Source organism: Talpa europaea (assembly GCF_964194135.1).
Source record: "Talpa europaea genome assembly, chromosome: 14".
Lineage (NCBI taxonomy): Eukaryota > Metazoa > Chordata > Mammalia > Eulipotyphla > Talpidae > Talpa > Talpa europaea.
In genome coordinates this window covers 18,089,314-18,112,928 of record NC_140082.1, presented here as the reverse complement: position 1 = coordinate 18,112,928, position 23,615 = coordinate 18,089,314, and the positions used below count along the sequence as shown (strand labels likewise).

At 46.0% G+C, this 23,615-nt stretch overlaps 1 protein-coding gene across 1 annotated transcript in view; it reads left to right on the top strand.

The window, feature by feature from the left end:
* SEZ6L (seizure related 6 homolog like) overlaps positions 1 to 23,615 on the top strand; it is a gene marked incomplete at both ends in the record, with an annotated part of 166,670 nt that overhangs the window by 135,591 nt on the left and 7,464 nt on the right. The window contains 4 exons of the mRNA XM_084253700.1: positions 2,768 to 2,964; positions 8,794 to 8,988; positions 11,664 to 11,855; positions 20,761 to 20,955. Of these exons, the coding sequence (XP_084109826.1) occupies positions 2,768 to 2,964; positions 8,794 to 8,988; positions 11,664 to 11,855; positions 20,761 to 20,955 (779 nt within the window). The remainder of the gene's footprint in view (positions 1 to 2,767; positions 2,965 to 8,793; positions 8,989 to 11,663; positions 11,856 to 20,760; positions 20,956 to 23,615) is intronic.

The following is a 23,615-nucleotide window of genomic DNA, read 5'->3' as shown; positions in this document are numbered from 1 at the left end:
ATTCACGGAAGTCAGAGTTTCTCAATCGTAGTACTATTAACATTTTGGGCCAAATAACTCCTTATTGTGGGGAAGGGTGTTGTCTAGTGCATTGTAGGATATTTAACCGTATTTCTGGTTGTTTCCCAAACTGTGGCAGCCCCCCTAGTTGGGACAACCATGTCTTTAGGCATTACCAAATGTCTCTGTGGTGCAAAACCACCCCTAGAGAACCACTAATGTAAGTCATTTGATATAAACAGCGACCCACAGCGAAAAAGATACTGATCATGGTGATGGTGATGGTGGCAGTGATGGTGGCCATGCTGGTGGCAGTGATGGTGGTGGTGGTGATGATGGTGATGATATTAATGATGTCAGTGGTGGTGATGATGGTGATGATGCCGTAATGTTATCACATAGGATGTCACCTTCACACGGGTTGATCTAACCTGCTTGGGTGCCATCAGTGAACCTGGAATTTGATCCCTGATCTCCGCCTTCCTTATCTCACTCCCAAAGCCCATGACATAGACTGGAAATAATTATTTCAGACAAAGAACCTGAGAAAAACCACATGCCTTCAAGTGGACAGAGCCAAGAATCAAACCTGTTTTGTTTTTTTATTTCCAAGGAGGTGTGCTCATTCCAGAGCGCTGCTCCTTCTAACTTTACAAAGAACAAAAAGTTGTGCTATGGTTTTAAAATGAAAGTTTGCACCCTTGTGGATGCTTCTGCTGCACTTAGATATTGAAATAAATGATAGCATAAAGGCAACGTGCACACTGTCTGGAACACACTGTTAAGAGCGAATCGGCTGTGAAGTCGGCTCAAGGAGTAAGTATGAGCCACAGGCTGAGTCTCCCACTTGCTAGCCCAGCCCTTTCCTGAGTGGTTGATGTCGCGTGGTACTAGAACAAAAAGTCTCTTCCCTGTCATAGGTCAAGAGCTGACATCAATCCCACTCTGTCCATTGTCAAATAGACTCTCATATCATAACATTTATTGAGCACATACTGTGTGCAAAAGAAGGTGGCAACTCCAGAATTTCAATATCCTAGGGTCTAGAAGCTGCAGGCTGGTTGGAAACTGGCAGGGAGTTGGGGGAGTCCAGGACTTTGTCTTAAAATCCTGAGTGTAAAGCAAACAGACAGCTTTTATAGGAGAGGATGTTTTAGGGGTCCTGGAGGGGAAACTGATGAGATTCAGAGAGCAATTAAAATCTCCCTAAGCCACCTCTTGGGACAGCTTTGTGCGAGGAACTATGAGAGGTGCTGAGGGGACACTGTGGTGAATGCCCTCCACCCCTACCCTCTGGGACAAAACCTTCCATGGTACGCCGCCATGCACTTCTGTGGGCTTGTTCTTGCTACTTGAAGCTCCAGCATGGGCGGCCGCACCCCTACCCTGCCCATCACTCTTAGATGAAGCCGTCAGCGGGGAGGGCTGTTGTCAGTCTGTGTCAGTTCCAGGAACTTTGCACAGGGCCCTGTCCTGGAATGCCTCTCCCCTGCAGTGACATGCTCAGTCAGGTGGCTCCCACTGGAACTCTTCAGTGTCTCTTGCATCCCCAGCAAGATGGCATCCAAATGCCCAAGCTGGGCCCTTGAAGCCCTCCCTAGTCTGGCTCCTGCAGAATGCTCTAGGCCCCCAGATCTGTGTCTGTACCCCAGGCACGCTGACCACTGGGCAAGTTTCTTCAGGAACCATGATGCTCTCCCTTCCCCACTCTACCTCTTGCTTGGCCCTCTCCCACTGCCTGCTTATCTACCACGTGGTCTCCTACTCTGTCTGGAGGTTCCAGAGTAAGTATTATCTCCTCCAGGGAGGCCTCCATGCTGCCTCCAATCTGATTTCCATGCCTTCCTTTGTGCTTACCTTCACCCTAATTCCTACCACAATCCCTGGGGTACTAACCTAAATATACTACTCCTCTGTGACTCCTCTAATATTCTGAGCACAGCACAGTGCCTGGCACTTAGTAGGTGTTCAAAAAATACTAGAGAGAGGGACACAAGAATAGGACAAAGCTCCCAGGGAAAGAAAGGAAAGAGGCACGCGTTAATACCTGTCATGACGGAGGTGGTCACAGCCAGATCACCTGGCATTCTTTCAAGCAGAGATCAATTTTATCCAGCGTGACTGACATGAGCACATTTCTGTGGCGTATTGAAGTGTTTTCTGGATTATTAACTATCCACAGCAGGCCAAACTTTTAGTGTCAGGGGACTTTCTTGCATTCAAATCTTTGAAAATGTGTCATCCTTTAATGCTACGAACAGTGATAGCAGGTTTGAGCATATTTCATAAATAAAGGGCCTCCGCCCCACCCTCCACCCCACCCCTTAAACATAACAGGCAGCCTAATTGATTTTGAGGACTCTGCCACATAATAAATGGAGGGATCATTTCACCTTACATGAAAACACAAGTTATCACTAGCAAACCATCAACTTGCTCTGCGTCAAAGAAAAATGAAAGCGCCTTGCCTCGCTGCGGCATGTAGGCTGGTGCCCGGGCCCAGCCTCGCCCATGACAAGGGTCTGAGCGCAGCTCTCCTTACCACGCAGCATTGGATTCTGGTCACTTCCATGCAGGGTGCCCAGGCATCTGCACACCTATGTGCCAGCCTAGCAGGAAGGATTAGCCTGTCCTGGTTACCTCACACAGTGAGGGGCCTCACACAGTGTCTTAAGAAAGGGTGTGTGGCCTGAAAAAGTCCATCAAAGTCTTGTCGAAGACCCATCACTCTGCTTCACAAGACCCTCCTCTTCTCTCTGCCCTGCAGCCTCAACCTGAGCAACAGTGACATCCTGACCATCTACGACGGAGATGAGGTCACACCCCACATCTTGGGGCAGTACCTTGGCAGCAGTGGGCCCCAGAAGCTGTACTCCTCCACGCCGGACCTGACCATCCAGTTCCACTCGGACCCTGCCGGCCTCATCTTTGGGAAGGGCCAGGGGTTCATCATGAACTACATAGGTAGGCGTCTCATACAGTCAACGCCTATTTTTCTTTGTGTTTAGTTACAGGTTAAGATGATTTCCTTTAAAAACACATATTGAGGGAGGAGGCTATGCTACATGGGCTAGTTAATATATTGGGCCAATAAGTCGATGTCATTTTTAAGAGCTTTAGTTCACTAGTTGAAAGAACCAGGGCTTGCGTCCTAGCAATGACACCAGTGACTGTGTGACCTTGGGCAAGTCACTGGACCTCTCTGAAACTCCTTCACTTCATCTGCAAACGGAATCACCTACTCCACAAGGTTGATAACATGCTCTAGTAGATTATGCCTCAGAGCTAAGTTTCATTCGTCATCAGCTTGGATTTTATATCGTCCACCCACTCCCCTATATTTGCAACTTCTCAAAACATCATCTTCAGTTGCTTGCCTCAACAGAAGCTTGGTTCTCCCCTAAGAACGCATCTTCCCCTAACGCCCCATTGAAATGAGACAGCTCTTTCTCTCCTACCTCACATGCATTAGAACCCCCAAGATATAAAATATGTCTTTTCTGGGGGCCTCCCTGGTGGTGCAGGGATTAAAGACACAGCGTTATCAAGCTATTGGCCGCCACTGCAGCACGAGTTCGATCCCTGGCCACCCAGGGAGCTACCCACATGGTGCAGCAGACCTCTCCTGTCTCACTGCTGCTCCCCTCAGCAGTGTACTTCAGTAGATCTGCCTGTTCTGCTCCCCACTCTGTCTCGGGTGAGTCCTCTCACCCCCCACATCTCTGACTTGCACCACAGTTCTTACATGCATAAATAAATCAATCTTTAAAAAAAAATCAAATAAAATGTCTTCCTTGATCCTCACTGTGCCCTTAAAATCATTTCTCTCCCCATCTTAAAAAAAGAAAAACCAACCAGCTATTAAGTTTAAGCTAAGTTCACACTTCACCATCCAATATTTTCTTGTTCTAGTTGTTTTTTCTACTCACACCCTTCCCTCCTCACCCTGGGATCCCCCCTGAGATCCTTTACCTTCCTCTACTCAGCCCTAAACATTGGAGGGTCCCATGTTCCATCCTGGACCCTGCCCTCTGCTCTCTCTAGACTCACTCTGTGTGTTCTCATCCAGTTCCAGATTTTCCACTGATCCCCAATTTGTATCTCCAACCTTGACCTTTCCTGTGAATCCAGATTCATCTAGACAAACTCCCTGCTATGACCTCTTGCACGTCAGTTGGCTTCTCAGACCTAACATGGCCAAATAGAACGCTTTCTTTCCCTACCCCAACCCATCACCACCCAACTGCTCACCTCTGTCTGCCCATCCCAGGAGACTGAATACACCTTCCTGTTTTCTGGGGCTGCTTCCTCTTCCCTTGTTCCACATCCAGGCCATTCTCTCTACTTCCCTTCTACAATATGCCTCAGATCCCAGCACCACTCCATCTTTCTATGGCCACATAGAAAGTTGGCATCATCCCAGGGACAGGAACACTGGGCTGCCAATAGCTTGGCACTGATTCCAGCCCTGAAAGGGACTTGAACTAACAGAGCATCTGATGCAACTTGTGACACAGTAGAAGCTCTGGACCACTGAGGATAAGGGACTTGTTGTACAGGAGCATATCTGAGGCTCACCCCAGGGTTCCCATTCCCAGCTCTGAGGGTTTCTCCACCTACAACATTCCTTGCAACAACAGAGAACCTGAGAAGTGCAAGGGAGAGTTAGATCTTTTGCCATCCAGAATTGTGAGTGCTTGCAGCCTGAGGATTTCTGCGCCAGATTCATCCAGCACTTTAGGGACCTTCTTGCACCTCCCAGGATGATGCCTACCAAGAGGTTGACAGCCTGATTTCTAGGATAAATCAGGGAAAAAGAGGATTCATCCTTCCAAGTCTCCCACTACCACCGCCACCACCTAAGACCCTCTTCTGGACAGTTTCCATGTCTGGTTCTTTCTTCCCCTTATCGTAAAGATGTACTCATCTCACCTAATAGAAATTGTTCTCTCTGAACCACCTGCCTCTAAAATACAAGCCACTCCCCTGATCACTGACTGTCTCCAGGAGCCTCCAGCTTGTGCAAATAAATCCATTGTTTTTTTTATTTCCAGCTGATGGGCATTTCTCATCCCTGCCTGCTCTGCATGCACCTCTCGAGAGGCGCACACAAGTGTTGACTGTCTTTTTTATGTTTCTCAGGGGCCTTTTTACCCTTGATGGTGATGCTAAGTATTTTCAGACTGTTATGGCTGCTACTTCATGGTTTCTTACTGCTTACTGGGCAGTGCCCTGGGCATTGGGGAACAGCATGTGCTGGCTGTCCAGGCCAGTTGCCCTCCAGAGTCAGCTGCCTTTGCAGGGAAGGCTTCTGGTTCTTGGCTTCCATCTATCCCCTCAGCCATCCCCTCCCTCCCCACTGGAAGATGAGGTCATGGTTTTGTTCATTTGTCTCCTCCGGTGTCTGAGTCAGACCTCCAGAATGGCATTCTGCTGGATGGCAGAAATCCGACTCCATCCAAGGCTGCCCAAGGTTAACCAGAAAGTCTGGCCAAAATTAGTTTGACAACAACTTGAAGAGGAGGCATTCTTGGTAACTGAACCTGAAACTTAGATTTGTGTGACAATTTAAAGTTGGCAGGCACTCCCACATACATCATCTTATTTCATCTTCAAATGCATTATCTTCCTTTCCCAGAGTTGCGTTCACAGAAACCTCATCCCATCTCTTCTGTGCTAGACCCTGTGCTAGCCACCAGGATATAGGAATAAAAAGGATACTCTCTCTGCCCTGGAGCCAGTTAGAGAAAATAAGTGAGGTAGTTCCATTGACAGACAATGTCAGCAGCATGTGTTCATGCTGTGGGAGAATCTGTGGGATTCCAGAGAACTCAGGATACACAGCCTGGCAATGTGACTGACACCAAGAGAAGACAGTTCCTTTTGTTCTTATTTCTGCTTAAAAACATACACACACACACACACACACACACACACAGAGTTAATGTCACAGGGAAGGCAGCCTTCTGTATTCAATTTTGATGCCAATCTGTTGCCTGGGACTACCTATATTGAAGATTGTTAGAAAGAATTCAGAGGAGGTTGTGCCTGAAGGTGATGAGAAAGAATGCCATGATTGATTAGTAATGTCTGCCTTGGCATGAGAGAGGTATTTGCTATGAGGATCTAGATTTAACCAGACATATATGCAACTCCCTTTCAGAGGAGGCATCAGATGGCAGGGTCAGGGGCTTCTGTGGTCATCTAGAGAATTCTGAAACTCCTAGGCTAACCTCTAGGCCTAACCCCAACTATTGGAGGTATTGAAGGCTTATCTGCGGTGGCTGCTGTCAGTCTTTCATAAGAACACTCTGACCTCCCATAATTCTCCTTTGCACAAGCAGCTACAAAGAGCCATTCTCTTCACTACTTCTTGGACTTCACCAGTGCCTGTGGTCCAGTGCATGGGAAGGAAGGAAATTGGGATTAGGCTGTGTTTTTCAAAGAGATATTCATCCCTCGTGTGTTTATTCCTCTAATGCTGGTTTAATACAAGGGTTACACATTGTAGGTCAACTCCAAACAAATGACAGTGGCTCCCTGGAGTGCTGTGTTGAGAAGGATTGAAAAGTTTCAGTTTGATTCAAAGAAAATGATGGCTGTGACTGATTAACGAGAGCTGCCTGGGCAAGAGACTGGTAAATGGTAGCAAGTATTCCACACACATGTGTGTTTCTTTTGCCCAGAAGTTGGACCATGAAGCTAATCCTTACCATGAGATTTCAAATCCTTTTCTTCCCTGGGCCTGGCATATAGTAGGTGTTCATAAAGCCTTGTTCAAACAAATCAACGAACCCCTATAACTCATCTTAGGGCTACTTTATCTTACTAATTGGCTTTCACGTTATCCTTTGGGTTGGCAGGACTTTGATTTTTGTCTCCACTCTAGGATTGAGGACAAGGAGGCTCAGAGATATTAACTGGCACTTTGGGAATCACACAACTTCTAAAAGTTAGAAGAGAACTGCAAGGGAATTTGTCCAAATCCTTGGCCAGTTTTCTTATTCTTATCAAAAGGCTCAAGTCATTTCAGAACCTACTCTTGGGGTGTTTGATTAACTTGCAGATTCCTGAACTGGGGTCTTTGGAGGAGGATTCTGCGAACCAAAGAACATGAAGTTCAGGTGACTTATCCAAGGCCACCCAGTTAGTCATGGAGGTGCCATTGGAGTTGGCCCTGCAGTATGTTGGTTGCAACTGACTAATCACAAATGTGATCCCTGCCACAAGGAGGCAGGGGGTCTATGACATAAGCCGTGTTGGTTCATATGGAAAAGTCAGACCAGCAAACCTTTCTCAGTCTCAAAGCATTTAGCATAAGTATCCAGTATTTGCCCCCATATCTCCCCCTTAATCCATAGATTTAACATTTGCAGCTGTGTCCCAAATCCAGGGCTTGGCTGATTTTTCAAAGGCCTAAAAATAGAGACTCCTGTTCCCCACTAAGCAATTCTAGAAGCCATTTCCCTCTCCCTTCTTCTTGCAGACACCCATGAGATCTCCTTTCCTCAAATAAAATCATGATGAAATCCCAGGAAAAGCCATTGCTTGTTTCTCAGAATGACTTTCCTGCAGACAATAGAGGTACTTTGCTTTCCCCAGAAGCACATAAGAGCTGCAAATTAATTACACAGCATAATTAGCTCCCTTCTAAAAATCTGTGCAGTGGGCACTTTGCAACAAGAATAGTAATAGTGGACTTTAGATTGTTGCCTTAGTAATGAGAGTTTGTCAGAGAGGAACAGAATTAGTCCAGAGAAAGATGCATGATAATAAGCTATGTGTAGCATTTTCTGGAGTGTGGTTAATGTTCACTGATGATATGCAATGTGATTTGAAGAATGCCCCAATTTGGTTTTTTTTCTTAGTTTTTAATCTTAATATGCAATGCAAAAGTATATTACTAATTCATCAAACCCATGGATTTATAAACATTCTTAGGATCAAGGAAAGCATATTATTTACATACCACTGTGTGAAAATTACCCTCCAAAATTAACAATTTCATGGTTTCTATGGCCAAGAATTTAGGAGCAGCATTAAGTTGGGAGTTCTGACTCGGAGTTTCTCATGAGTTTATATTCTAGATGTTAGCCGGAGCTGTAGTCTCAGCTGAAGGTTTGACTGGGGTTGGAGACTCCACTTCCAAAATGGTTCCTTCATGTGGCTGGCAAGTCAATGCCAGTTGTTGACAGGAGAGTTCAGATTTTCTCCAGCTGGCTCTCTCCAATGGTCTGCCTGAACATCCTCCAGAGAAAGCAATTCACAAGAGAGCACTGATTTTAGGGCCTAGCCTTGGAAGTCACATGCCATCACTTCTGCAATACCCTGCTGGTTCTGCACATGAGCACAACTCAGTGTTGGCTAGAACTAGGCTAAGAATGGAATTCCAAGGGGTGAGAATTATTGAGACTTGGAATCTGGCTCCCACAGCAAGGCAGGCATGGGTATGATGACATTCATGAGAGGTACGGAAACTGGGACACAGAGAAAAGTGACCACTGCTCAGCACACTGCTAGCAAGTGCCAGAGCTAGAATTCTAACTCTAAATCCTAAACTGACTTTAGAGAATGTTAAGAGAAATCAAGAGAATGTTAAGTTCAGTGGCCCATGGGAAGAGGGAATGTAAAATCTCCATCTGGAAGAATTTCTTGCAATTTAAGATTTGGGAAGATGTGATAGTTATTTCTGGAGGCTTTTTCTTCTATTTTCTCTTTCTTCTGATATTTGTCAAAGGAACCCCAAACAAAAAGACCACCTCCCTATCTAAGGATGATGCTTTTGTTTTAAAGAGGTGTCAAGGAACGACTCCTGCTCAGATTTGCCTGAGATCCAGAATGGCTGGAAAACCACGTCTCATACAGAGCTTGTGCGGGGAGCCAAAATCACCTACCAGTGTGACCCCGGCTATGACATTGTGGGGAGTGACACCCTCACATGCCAGTGGGACCTCAGCTGGAGCAGCGACCCCCCATTTTGTGAGAAAAGTAAGAGACTTATTTTCTTCCTCTAAGTCAGTAGGTAGCAAATCCATCCCATGGGGTGCTTTTTGCATAGTTGCAGTTAACTTATTGAATGTAGAAGCTGCCCTCCCTCCTACTCCACCAACTCATCAGTGTGGCACACAAATTTGCAGCTCTAGGGCAGGAATCTCAGACTCAGATGCCTTCATCAGGCAGAAGAGAATATAAATGAGTGAAACAGATTGGGTGTGATACAATAGAGAGTGGTGTGGACTGTGGTGAATAGTAATGCATGCAGTGTGTATAAAAACATCATTCAAATTCAGTTCTTTAATATACCTAGAGAAGGGCCTCCCTGGTGGAGCAATGGGTTAAGACACAACCTATGAAGCTATCCGCAGCGTGAGTTCGATCCCCAGCCAGCCAGGGAGCAACCCACATGGCACAGCAGACCTCTCCTGACTCACCCACTGTTCTCCTCAGCAGTGTATTTTGGTCAATCTGCCTGTTCTGTTCCCCACTCTGTCTCTGGTGAATCCTCTCACGCACCCCCGCACCTTTGGCCTGTACCCCAACTCTTGCATGCATAAATAAATAAATCTTTGAAATATATATATATATACCTAGAATCTCCAAGCAAAACAAGTCCAAGTTGGCCCCTGTAGTTCCTGTTGAAAATCCCTATAGCAGATAGCAAACTTTACACAGACAGCACCCATCCAGCTCCCTGGTTCCTTCTGTCTGCTCCCTGCTCCTACTACAGGTTAAGCATGCCTGGTGATAGCTGAATCTAGTGTATTGAGAAGGGCTGGGAAAAGGAAGTATTTCTGGTTTTTACACTTAGTGGCAGGGGGAGAATTTAAAATTGGAAATGGCCTCTCCACACCCCACCCTCAGCCATTTGCTTCCACCTCCTACATAAAGTTCTAGTCCACACCCTCTTGCTGGAAATCTTGGTAATACTTTGACAAAGCTGTTCAGCATGACTTGGAGCACCAATTTCACAATAATAGGTAATAAATGTGAGCAGAGACAGAGAGTATCATGGGGGTTATAAACAATTCTTATAAACATCCCAACATCAAAGTAATTCCTTATAATTACAGAAACATGAGTGAAGTTGTTAAAGAGTCACAAACTCAGTTATATAAACAGATCTCTGTTTCACAAACACCTGCTGGCTGTGTGTGTGTGGTTGTGTGTGTGAGTGTTTGATGTGTCATGTATTGGTAACCCAAGTCCCACCACCAACTCATGAACGCGAAGTCCATTATCATTATACAAAACAATTTAAAACCTTGTAGAAGACATAAACTAGTTCTTCTGCGTTTCCTCACTTGCCTCCATTTCTGCCAAGAAAAGGCCCAAATTAGAGCAAATAACTGCATCAAGCCCATCGTGTGCAGGTGTTTGTGTTTGCCTGCTGGATATCCCACTTGCTCTCCATTCAAGCCAGGGACTCACCAGTTGCTTTCCCTTCCATGAAAGGAGGGCAGCAGGATCTCCTTAGGACCATGGGGCTCCCCGGGAAGTGCCTAGCTGTTGTGACTGCCTCATAGTGCTTAACACTTTTGACATTAAAAGATGTGTGTGGTTGGGGATGAGTGTGTGACACAGGGGATGGGGTCAAGAGGTACAAACGTCTAGCTATACAGTAAGTCGTGGAGTGTAACGTGTGGCATGGAGACCATAGTTAAAGATATTGTAATGCATATTTGCATCTCTAAAGTTCTCATGACAAGAAAAAAAATGGGTGACTTTGCAGTAACCAGACTTCATGGGGATCATCTCACAAGTGTGCGCAACTATGGAATCATTATGTTGGGCACCTGAAACTAATGTGATGCTGCAGGCCAAATACACCGCATTTTTTAAAAAATACATAAATGAATAAATATGTAACCATATGTTAAAATTACATGAGTAACAAATGTTGACTTGTAGGACTCAAGCAGCAGTAAAATTATGAGCTAGAGAGTGAAGATTTTTTGCAATCATCTGCTCCAGAGATGATTCCAGTCTTTAAAGTTTATTCAAATTGTTCCAGCTGGAAGCACATGATATGTGTGTTACACCTGTATGAACATGTGTGTGTATAGACATATAAAGATATTCACACCAAAATAGCCACAGATATACTTTATCAGCACAGAGAGCAATTGATACAAACTGCCTTGTGACTGCTTTTCCTCTCGATTCAGAAACACAGATACCTTTTCATACCAGACAGATTGTCTACTTCATTCTTTAATTGGTTTATTGTTGTCCTTTTATCTGTATTGATTTTTTTATTTAAAAAGTAGTGGATGCTTTTTTAGGATATTCAAGCACTATACTTGGCTGTCACTAGTGATTGCTCAGGGTTTTTTGCAATAGCTATTCCATGGTATTTAATTCTTGCCCTGTCAAAGAATTTGCATTGTCTCCTTTTTGCATCACTGTATAAGCAGCTGGGCAGCATACAACCTTGTACACAGATCTTTGGGCCCTGATGCAAATGCTTCTTTGGGCAAATTCCTAAATGTGGAATTCAATTCAAGGCCCTCTCGTCCTGGCTCACCTTGAGGAGCACAAAATGTGTTATCTTCCAAAAGGGAGAATAAGTTAGGAAATGTTCTAGATCATTCTGTAATTTTGAGCCAACCTGTGATTGTCAGGAGCCCTAACGCACTTGGTCTGCTTTCACCTTGTCTGTGTAGTTATGTACTGCACCGACCCCGGAGAAGTGGACCACTCGACCCGCTTGATCTCGGACCCTGTGCTGCTGGTGGGCACCACCATCCAATACACCTGCAACCCGGGCTTTGTGCTTGAAGGGAGCTCTCTGCTCACATGCTACAGCAGAGAAACCGGCACTCCCATCTGGACATCACGCCTGCCCCACTGTGTCTGTGAGTCTGTTACTGGCAGAGCCCCGGTGCATGTCCAGGGCTGGATTCCTCACTCATGGTGGAGGGCTGGGCTGCTAGCAGAGGGCTGGGCTGCTAGTGGAGGCCTTCCGCCCTGGAGCATGTGTTATGACTATCACAGGGAAGTAGCTAGGAGAGACTGAGGGCGTGGATACTCAGATTTTTTGTTTTTTTGTTTGTTTTGTTTTATTTTGTTTTTAGTTCATTTATTTCTATGTATCTTACATCATTGTTCATTTAAATGGTGCTGGGAAAACTGGACCACCACATGCAAAAGAATGAAATTAGATCACTACCTCTCACCATGCACAAAAATCAACCCAAAATGGATAAAAGAGCTGGACATAAGACCTGAAACCATAAAATATATAGAAGAAAATATAGGTAAAACACTACAATACTCAAATATTTATGGTAAACTTACCAGGCACCGTGCAAGATCCTTGGCCAAGTTTCCCTCTGCTCGTCCTCAGATAGCCTTGCAAGTCTGGCATCATTGCCTCCACTTTAAGAGGAAAATACCAAGGTTCAGAGAGGTGAAATATTTGCTCTAGATCACACAGCTAGTTCACAGGGAACACTACAGGCAACCCTGTTGACTCTGTATAAAATTGAGCCATCCAGGCAGTACTGAGTAGGGTACATTTAAACTGCCCTTGTCCTGAGCTTCATGGGGCCATCCAAGCAATGTTTGCTTAAAAAATACCTGATGGAAAAAAAAAAATACCTGATGGGATATCACAATATTATCTCAATTAATAGTAAATAAATAATTTTTTAAAAGGAATTAAAATGAAAAACTTTTTTTAAAAAAAGAACTGTTGGAGAAACTAACATTTTGGGTGTGATTGGGTAGCTCACTTTGGCTAGAAAGATATATCTATCGAGTAAAATTTGAAAAAACACAAAATCAACACATCATAGGTTTCTTTACCAAAAAAGTTCCATAAAAGTTTCCAAGAGGGCCTCCCTGGTGGTGCAGCGGTTGAGCGCTGGGTTGCGAAGCTGCCGGCGGCCTCTGCGGCGCCGGTTCGGTCTCTGGCTGCTCCCCGGCCACTGGAGGAGGGTCCCGCATGGCGCGCAGACCTCTCCTGCCGCCCGCTGCTCCCCTCAGCAGTGTAATTCAGTCCTTCTGCCTGCTCTGCTCCCCGCTCTGGCTCTGGTGAATTCTCTCACCCTCCTGCGCTTCTGACTGTACCCAGTGCTTGTATAAACAAAAACAAAACAAACAGATAAAATAAATAAATAAAACATGCCTCTAAAAAAAAGTTTCCAAGAGCTCTCTGAAGAACCCGGTTCCTATTCTCACCAGCAGGGGGGTGGATAGGGGCAGGCAAAGGCTCTCAACCCTGATGGCCTATGGGAATCACCCTGGGAGGGTGGGTTAAAACTCCCTGGAGATTCTTGCAACCGCAACACGCTGGGGTGGAGCCAGAGGCAAACTGAGAGACCTGGGGAGCTCAGAACCCCTGCCTGGAGAAAGCATGAGACTCTACAGAAGGAACAGAGCCCTGAAGGCTATTGGGGTTTAGAATCCATCAGCAGCACTAACACTTCCTGAGTGCATTACGAATGCCCTTAGGGGCACAGCCAGCTTGAGCTGCCAAAGTTGCTAGAAGGTCTGGAAGGGCTGGGGAACCAAGAGTTTAACTTAAGACCATAAAAAAAAAAAAAATACAGTAAGGTTTTCATGGACTCATTTACACCGATGTGATGGTGCTGAGAACAGGACTTGTGTAATCCCCGCAGGCACTGTTTTCTGACTCTCACAAGTCTCCCAGCTGGTCCACAAGCTGTGCTGGACATGCAAACAAGTGGCCCGCGATTGAGGTGGGCCACAGCCATTGCTGTTGGAAGATAACTGGAAAGTCCTGTGCGTTTCCATTGATAGGGGCATACTTATTGAGCACTTGCTGTATACCAGGCACCGTTCTATGCAGGAGATACGTGTTTCCTTTGTTACTGCCAGGAAACTAAGACAGAGATACCCACTGCTTCAGGTAGAGAACGGAGCACTGTCAAATTCAAACAAATAGAAGATCTTCCTCTCTGTTCTGTTCCTGACTTAGTCAAGACCAGGGTACTGCAAGTTCATAGATTTAGTTTCCTCTGCCCACAGAGAGCAGTCACCACACAGACCCAAATAAGCGCAAGGTTTGGGTTTAGGTCTCTGTCCTTGCTTTATAGATGTCCCTTCATTAACACTGATTCCTTTACTAGAGGAAAGTTTGCATTTCTGGGTTATTTTCTATCTTCTCAGACAGGAGGTCTTTTCTGGTAAAAACATGTCACATTACATCTAACCTCTTGACAAATGTTTAAGTGTAGAATGAGGCCATGCTTACTCAGGGTTCCGCGGCAGATCTCTAGAATGTAGTCCTAATGCACAGCTGAAATTCTAAGCCTATTGATTAGCAACTTTCCCATCCCCCAGTTCCCAGCAACCACCATTCCACTCTATAGCTCTATGAACCTGCCCAATTTAAAAACCTCTAAAGTGAATTCATGCGGTATTTATTCCCTCAGCAATTAGCTTAGTTCACTCATAAAATGTCCTCAAGGCCTAACCATATTGTCGCCTATGGCAGAATTTCCTTCTTTTTCAAAGCTGAACAATATTCTATTGTATGTATTTTACAGAGAATAGCAGTGGGTGTTATTGACTGACTGCAAGACATTTTGCTAAGAGCTTTGTGTGTATTTGCATGTGTGTATGTAGCATGTGTATGAGTATATGTGGGTATGCACATATATGAAGAAAACTAAGGCTCGAAGGAAAACACAGGTAATGACAGTGATTCATTGTATGGGTGAAACACATCGCTAACCAGATTACATATAAGTGAATGTACTTGTATGCACACATCTGTAGACACACACCATCAATACAGAAACGCATGGTGCGTGTATGCGAGACTCAGAGAATAATGATAAAGTCACAACTTCTTAGGCAGGGGTAGCATTTTGGCCTCTGAGTCCAGGCTCCTTCCACCAGCAGAGCCAGCCCCATCCTTTCACTGAGGTTAGCAGGATGCAGACCTGTGCAAGGACAATCCCAGGGGATCTGGAGCCAGTGGCCCTAACCCCTCCACCCCCACACAGCCCCTCCCCAGCCCCCAGGCCTTTGGGCAAGGTTGACACTGGTTACTTCCTTTAAGGGACTGAATTGTGTCTCCAGCAAGAGTCCTTGCCCCTGAATTGCGACTATTCTTGGTGAAAATAAAGACTTCGCAGGGCCTACCTGGTGGTGCAGGGGTTAGTCTCAGCGGTATCAAGCTATAGCCACTATGGCATGAGTTCAATCCCCAGCCGGGGATGTGACCCACGTGGTGCAGCAGACCTCTCCTGTCTTGCCTGCTGCTCCCCTCAGCAATGTATTTCAGTAGATCTGCCTGTTCTGCTCCCCACTCTGTCTTGGTAAATCTTCTCACTGCCCCCCCCCTCCACACTTCTGGCCTACACCCCAGTTCTTGTATGCATAAATAAATAAAAATAAATCTTAAAACAAATTTTAAGAAGTAAAGACTTCGCAGGTGGCATCAGGCTGAGATGAGGCCCTACAGGATTGGGGTGTGCGCTAATCCAGGGATGGGCATCCTGATAAGAAGAGGGAGACTTGGCCAGAGGGAGAAGACCCGAGGAGGGGAAGGCACAGGGGAAGGCCCAAGGAGATGGGGCGCTCAGAGCACTGTGCCGGCAAATCAAGGGGCACCAAGACTGGCCAGGGCCACGGGGAGCTGAAGAAGCAGGAAGGAGTCTCCCTCCAGGCTTCAGAGGGTGCTTGGCCCTGCTGCTGCCTGCTCCTAACTTCCAGAACTCTGGGGCAATAGTTTCTGTTGCTCCAAGCCCCCAGTTTCTACTTCCCTGGGGTGATTGTAGGGGGACCAGAAGCCTCTGAGTAATTCAGCTGCAGAGCCCCAGACATGAAAAGTTAAAAATACAAGCTTATGGGCCCCTCCCCCGGTGGCACAGCAGTTGAGCTCTGTGTTGCGAGGCTGCCCGCAGCTTCTGCGACCCCGGTTCGATCCCCGGCTGTTCCCCGGCCACTGGAGGAGGGTCCCACATGGCGCGCAGACCTCTCCTGCCGCCGGCTGCTCCCCTCAGCAGTGTACTTCTGTCCTTCTGCCTGCTCTGCTCCCCGCTCTGGCTCTGGTGAATTCTCTCACCCTCCCGCGCTTCTGACTGTACCCAGTGATTGTATAAATAAATGAATAAATCTTAAAAAAAAAAATGCAAGCTTATATAACAGTAGAGAAAGGTGGAAATATCCTTGAAAAAAAGCAGAAAAGGCACCTCCTAATGAGGCCCGGCCCCAGGAGACCCTCTGGGCTGTGAGGAGGCTGCTGGATTCTAAGAAGCCCGTCTGCCTCCCGGCGGGGCCACCCTTCCCTGGAAATGCTGGGAAGGTTGGAGCTGCAGTGTGAGCTGAGACGGCTTCCCTGACACCCATGCTAATGAGTTCACGAGCCAAGCGGGGTGTCAGGAGACACAGCATCCTCACAGGATCCTGAGGGAAGGGCCCACTGCCACTGCAGCAATGCTACGGGTGGGGCTGCCAGAGGTGATACAGGAGGCAAGAGAAGGATTGTGCCAGCCACCAGTGCCCACGTGGCAGGGAGGTGGTGGCTGGGTTCTGGGGTATTTTTATAAGGTTGTTGGCCATAAAGTAACTTTAAAATGCTTCCTCCACTGATCAAAAAGAACAGCCCTAATTTGATAAGCATCTTTGCTATGCTAATTCCTTCCCCAACAGGAACATGTTTAACCCCACAAAACAGCGTGGGTGATACGTGTGTCCACTTAAAAGCAGGCATAGAAGGCCCAGAGAGGGTGAGTAGCTTGCCTGAGGTCACACGGCAGAGAGAGGAAAACCTGGGATTGCAGTTGGATGGGATGACTACAGCATCATTTCCCAGCTCATCACTGCAGCCCCAAATGCTGGGTGAAGCTCTGATGCTTGACTATTGACAAAGATCTTCCATCAACAAATGCATGAAGCAGAAGAGCGAATTATAGAAACCTGGTTGTCTACAGCTTCTGTTCACAGTCACTTGCCCAAGGCCTTAGGTTGGTCCAGTTGGGACTCAGAGCCATGTCTTTTCCCTCCTAGCCCACTTGCTCCTTGCCACTTCAAGTACAGGCCAGGGAGAGAGAGCAGGAACAGTCTGGGTCTCACAGTGATACATACCAGCTCTGCTGGGTGACCTCCAGCAAGAAACTTGCCCTCTCTGGGCTTCAAGGACTTCGTCTGTGGAAAAAGGATTAATACTCCCTGCCAGACAGGGTTGTTGAAAGCAATTCATTCATCTTTCAACAAGTGCGTCCCCTATAAAGGCACAATCTGAGACAGAGGTGTGACTCTCAACAAGCTTGTGTCCTCATCGAAAAGATTCAAGAAACAATCACGCCAAAGATCAACATAAAAGCTTATAACAGTGTGTCTGGCATATAGTAAATACTCAGTTAACATTGGTTGCTAAGTACCACTCAGCTTCTTTCAATGTTCCCCTGTTAGGGAGCTAGAATACAAACCACTCAGAACAATAACTAGGAAAACTGATTTTGAGCATTTTGCTCAGTGTGCACCAAAAATGTACATTTTTTTGCCCTATAGTTAAAGGGGGGGGGATAAAAAAAAAAACAGGGTAATTTATGTCTGTAGCAGTTCAATTCACTTGAATCTCTGGGAGAGAATGGGTTGGGGTCACCCAAAATTGCAAATGGAATTACTTAAAACCTTAAAACCTTAATGGGTCTCAATCAAGGTAGATGTGGTTCCCCTGGGAACATTTGCCAATGTCAATTTCTAGAGACATTTTTGGTTGTCACAACCGGAGGCGAGGACCTGCTGCTAGTACTTCACTGGTGGAGGCCAAGAATGCCGCTCAGCAGCCTACAGTGCACAGACCCACTCCCATCACCAAGGAATTACCCAGCCCAAGTGTCAGTAGCATCAAGGTCGAGAACGTTCACCTCAATGATATTTCAAAATGTGGGTACATCCTCCAGGTGTGAATGTCATTGTCCAGCAATGTCTCAGCTAAGAATGGAGGCTTAATCCAGTCTGCTAACAGGCAGGAAAAAATGAAGTTCAGAGATGTTAGGTGACTCACCCAAGGTCACACAATCCATCCTGACCTCTACTTTCAAAATCAAGTCACTTTTCACATCATTCCTGCTGTCTTCTGGTAGTTGAAGACAGACACAAATGCTTTCAAAAAAAGGCACATGGGATTCTACTCAGACTCATCCTGATAGTTGCATTGGGGATGAATCAGACTGACTTTGAAGCCAGCGAATGCTGGATTTGAATCACAGCTCAGTCGCCTCCTTCTTGTGGGAATTTCACGAACCCATTCCCCTGTGCCTCAGTTTCCTAATCTATAAAATTTCTGTCTGATATGGTGACTAATGATGAATTTGGGCCCCCTGGATAGGAATCCTCTCTCTCCCACTGACTAGTTTGACAGACTTGCCAGTATTTCTGTGCTTCATTACTCAGATGTAAAATGGGGAAAGTGATCATAACATCTCTGTCTTGGGATTGTTACAATAATTAAATAAGTTAATAGATGGGACCCTCCAAAGAGCACCTGGCTTCTGGGAGGCTCTCAGTAAGTGGTGGCTACTCCAGTCATTACTGTTGCTACCTGTAAGGATTTGGGGGATATGGGGGTGGGGATTTGAACTGATATACTTGAATACCTTGGAAATTAAGTGTTAAATTATTAATTCCTTAATCATGTCAGTACACCAAAGCAGCTGTTCTGAGCCCTAAACCTTCAGCCCTGAATTCTGGCTGAACTGTGGAATCATCTAGAGAGCTTTGGAAATAATGCCCTTGGTATGGGTCTAATAACAGCCAGGTGAGAAGAGCTGAGGATGCCTCCCTTTAATCTTTCTAAACCTGCTGTCAGTATTTTCCTTTACAACCAGGTCTAAGAATTTATTCTTGTCACTATGTCCCTAGGGCCAGGACAGTGCCTAGCATGGGGTTGGCACCTAGAAAATGTTTATGGAATACATAAATGTCAAGTTAAATGAAGGCAGGGACCATGTCTATCTTGGATTATCATTATATAGGTCCAGGGCCAAGGAAAGTGCCTGGCACATAGAAGGTGCTCAATAAATACGTATTGGATTCATTAATATGTTCATTTGTGAAAGGAAATGGCAGGGCTGTGGAGAAATCCTACTGAGTTGCCACTGCCACCTGCTGACCATTTTGCTACACTGCAGGTAACTCACCTGAGATTTGCCTTCTCTTAAGGACCACTTGCTTCCCTTCCACCCTGTAAATCACACATTTTATAGACAAGAACATTGAGGTCCAGAGAGGTCAAATGTCTTGCCCACAGATGGGCACGTGCACAGCCAGGCCTGAATTCCGGGTCACTGGACACAAGGTGATGCACTTTATTCTCACTTTCCTGCAAGGGAATTAACAGGTGCTCTTTCAAGCAGCCTTATTTGGGCAGGTACTATATGCCAGGCTTTGCAGATGCAGCAGTAAGAGCCAACCCCAGCAGAACAGAGCTCAGCTGGAGTGAAGACTCAAAGACTTTTTTAGAGGAATCATTAGGGCATGATGGATGCAGGTCCTGACCATGATGTTCTTTGCATTTATTATAAAGGTAACACATGCCCAACCTGTTTTTTTAATGATACATCAATGTGTTATAAATATAAAAGCGCTGGTCAACAGCTTGTAGGGAACTGAATCTTGGAAGTGAGTCCTAGATGTCATAAATATGAAAGTAAGATTTTTCCCTTCCTGCAGCTCATACCCTAGGCTCATTCTACAAGGCTGATGATTCCTTTCCAGTCCTTTTAGGCATCTCCCATGGATTCATAAGCGAGCACTATCTAAGGGCCTCACAATTGATTTAAGGAAGGCATTGTGATTTGACTCAAGGATCAAGCACGGAAACTGGATGCATGTCCAGCCTGCTCTGATGTACCCTTGTGTGAACTTCAAGCATAGAGCTGATCTTGGTTTAGTGGAAGGATTAGTCTTGGCCAAGCATTTGAGGTTCCAGAAGAGATCCTTATTATACTGTGCGTCTCCTACTCAAGAGTTCCATGGGACCAAGAATTATATTTGTTTTATTCACCCCTGTGTCCTACCTATGTGCTGGCAGAAGGAATTAGATCACATGCTGAGCCTGGAATGGGTTAAACCTGCAGATTCAACTCTCCAATAAGTCTTAAGCTACCAAGGGTCATTCATAGTGCTCCCCCTGTATACGTCAGAGTAATTTCTGATGCCCCTGAGCTTCAAGAATGTCTTAACCGGCTCATCTTCACTGAGAAAAACTTATATTAAATAATTAAATACAATGTATGCAGTGCTGGGGCAGAAGAGTATGAAAGACTAGTGGCTCAATTACACACTGGGGGCATCAGGGAAGACTTCCTGCAGGAGGAAAAAATGAGGACTGAGCATTGAAAGACAAGATTTGTCTAGGTTGGGTAATCAGGTGAGGTGTAAGGTAAGAAGCTGGAGGAATGTTTCATAACTTAACACCATCTATTCATTGCTCACTGAGAGCATGGAAAGAGCATGGCAAGCATTTTACACTTATCTTAGTGAATCTTCCAAATCCCTACAAGATAGGTACTACTAGTATTCCCATTTTACATGCGGAGACAGGTTCAGAGAGGTTGTGGTCCTTGCTGGAGGTCACACAGCCAGTAAGATTTTCAACCAGACTGTACCATAACGTGTGCCCAGAGGTAGCAAAGGGAGTCTGGGGAGTGGAAAACAGTTCACTGTGGGGAGGTAGAGAGGGATGCAGGGCAGTCGGGCCTAAGTCAGACGCGTGGGCTCCAAGCAAGTCCCACTCCATCGGGCTCATTTCATCAGCTCCTTTGGCTTGCATTGCAGCGGAGGAGTCCCTGGCCTGCGACAACCCAGGGTTACCTGAAAACGGGTACCAAATCCTGTACAAGCGGCTCTACCTGCCGGGGGAGTCTCTCACCTTCATGTGCTACGAAGGCTTCGAGCTCATGGGCGAAGTGACCATCCGATGCATCCTGGGGCAGCCATCCCACTGGAACGGGCCGCTGCCTGTCTGCAAAGGTAAAGAGACCTACATGGATGGGAATTGAGGGGCCCGGAGCTTCGGGACTAGCTTGCAGGGAATCTGAATGTGCTCCAAAAAGCCAAGCGCCAAGCTACTGTATTTTAGTAAATCTAAGATGCTACCATCATTTCCCGCACAACTGATAAAGTAACAGATCGCTGCCATTTAAACTATAACACGTGCCGTCTTAGCATTTTTACTTACTGAAGTGAGCTCTCTTCTAAGTTGTTGTCAGAACCCGGAGCCAGCCTGCCTTTCACTCCCCCTTCCACAAGATGGCTTAGATGCTTCCCATCTACTGAATCCACTTCTCACAATCACTTGACTCCCCAGGGTAGCTTGGGCTTCCTGTTTGATTTGGGGGTATTCTCCCACCAATTCCCCAAAAGCTGATGAAGCCTGGATGAGCGAGAGCCCGCACGGAGATCATGGGCACCACCTGGTGGTAGAGATAACAAACCGTTGATTGTAAGATGCCCTATCTCGGAGATGGGAAAAAGGGAGGGGATGTATTTTAGTTCATTGAAATTAAGTTGTGTCACACCCAGTTGGTTTGAGCCCGTTTATCTGGGTATTTGGGGTGTGCAATTAGTACACCCTAAATGCATTCAGTGTTTTGGACCAGTAAATCTTAACCTTTTATTAATGCCCCTTAGAGAATCACACAAAAAAAACTCAGAAATATTGCACCCGGTAGAAAGAAGCATGCACCTTTACATTTCTACTTGGGTACCCATAACTTCAGTGGATCCCCAAGTGCCTTAATCATGAACTCCAAATATTTTAAGACTTAAAAATACTTTCCCCGCTGTATTTCTGGTTCAGGGGTATAGACAAAATAATTCAAAACAAGTGTTCAAGCCAATTCTTATACACGAATGTGCAAGGCAGCACTATACACAAAAGACAGAAATAACCCAATGTCCATCAACAAATGGATAAGCAAAATATGGCATATTCATTAAAAAAGAATATTATTCAGCCCTAAAAAGGAGTGAAAAGCTGATGCCTGTTTGTAGTGCCAGCAGGAAGGCACAGTTCAGGATCTCTATGGTTGGAGCAGATGGGTAAAGGAGGGTCCTGGAGCCCTCGGTGGCTTTTCCAGGCTTTTATTGGGATTTTACCAGGTACATGGCAGGCAGGGGTGCCAGGAGGCTGGCAGGCCTTCTAGCTCCCAGCAAGTCCTCACTCTTTATTGGGCATTCCGGCAATCTCTCGTGGCCTAGTTCTTTCTCTTCTGCTCATTCACTTTCATTCCCTTCCTCTCTCGCATGTTCCCCTGCATCCCCGTGACGCCGCCCTCATAGGCCCAGTCTCAGCCCAGTACCCACTTCCCCACTCCAGGTGCCCGCCATCAGGCATGCATTCAGGACCACTGGGATCTATCATTAATCCTGATGGCAGGAGGGCAGAAAAGCCTGATAATCACTTCCCCTACACTGGTACAACACGCGTGAACCTTGCAACACTATGCTTAGTGAAAGAAGCTGGGAACAAATGATCACAAATTCTCTATTTATATGAATATCCCAAATAGGCAGATCCTGAGAGAGAGTGAAGTGGCGTTACCCTGGGGCTGAGGGGCGGGAGGAGTAACTGCTTCATTGGTCCAGTTTCCTTTCGAAATGGTGAAAAAGCTTTAGAATAGAGGTGATTGTGGTACCATATGGCTAATGTGCTAAATGCCACTGAATTATACATTTTAAAATGTTTTCATTAAAAAAATAAATTAATAAAGCATTTGGCTTATTTAGGAAAGAATTGTAGGTAACAATTTGAGAATATCGTTAAATTTACATATTGTATAAGTGTGGGGCCGGAGCTGCTTTTTCCAGTTGTCATGGAGCTATAGCAGCTGGCTTGGACCAGTGAGGTGAGAAACGCAGGACAGAAAGTCATTGGGCGGAGGACACTGGAGAGAAAAGACAGAAATTATCTACTTCTAGACCTTTGTGAAACATCAGTAAATGTCTTTTTTTTTTAATGAGTTACTCTTATGTTTTGTGAATTTTACCTGTTTTTTCGGTTGTAGCGCAAGGAAGAGCACAGAGCAGATTCTATAATTCAAGCAGACAAGTGAAGGAGAGTCCTGGAGCCCTCGGTGGCTTTTTCAGGCTTTTATTGCGTTTACCAGGTACACGGCAGGCAGGGGTGCTGGGGGGCCATGAGGCTGGCAGGCCTCCCAGCCCCTGGCGTATCTTCACTCTTTCTGGGCTCGCCGGCCTTCTCTCCTGGTCTCTGCTTCTCTGTTGGCTCTGCTGCTTCTGGTGGTTCCGTTCTCCTGGCGTCCCCGTGACACCGCCATTATAAGCCCAGTCTCTCAGCCCAGGTGTACCCACCTATGTAGGACCACACCCTACTCCAGGTGGCCGCCATCAGGCATGCAATCAGGACCGCAGGGATCCATCATCAATCCTAATGGCGGGAGGGCAGAAAAGCCTGACAATTATTTACCCTGCATCAATGTTTTCCTGAATCACCTCGTTAAGCCTCTAAGACAGGTGAGTTATCTTCTACACTTAGAGATGAGAAAGAAGAGGCTCAGAGAAATTAAGTGACATCCCCAAAGCCACACAGCTGGAACGAGAGGAATTCACAGGGGAGGATTGTAAATTCCCTGCCTTTTCCACAGCCAGGTCGTCAGGGCGCACTTCAG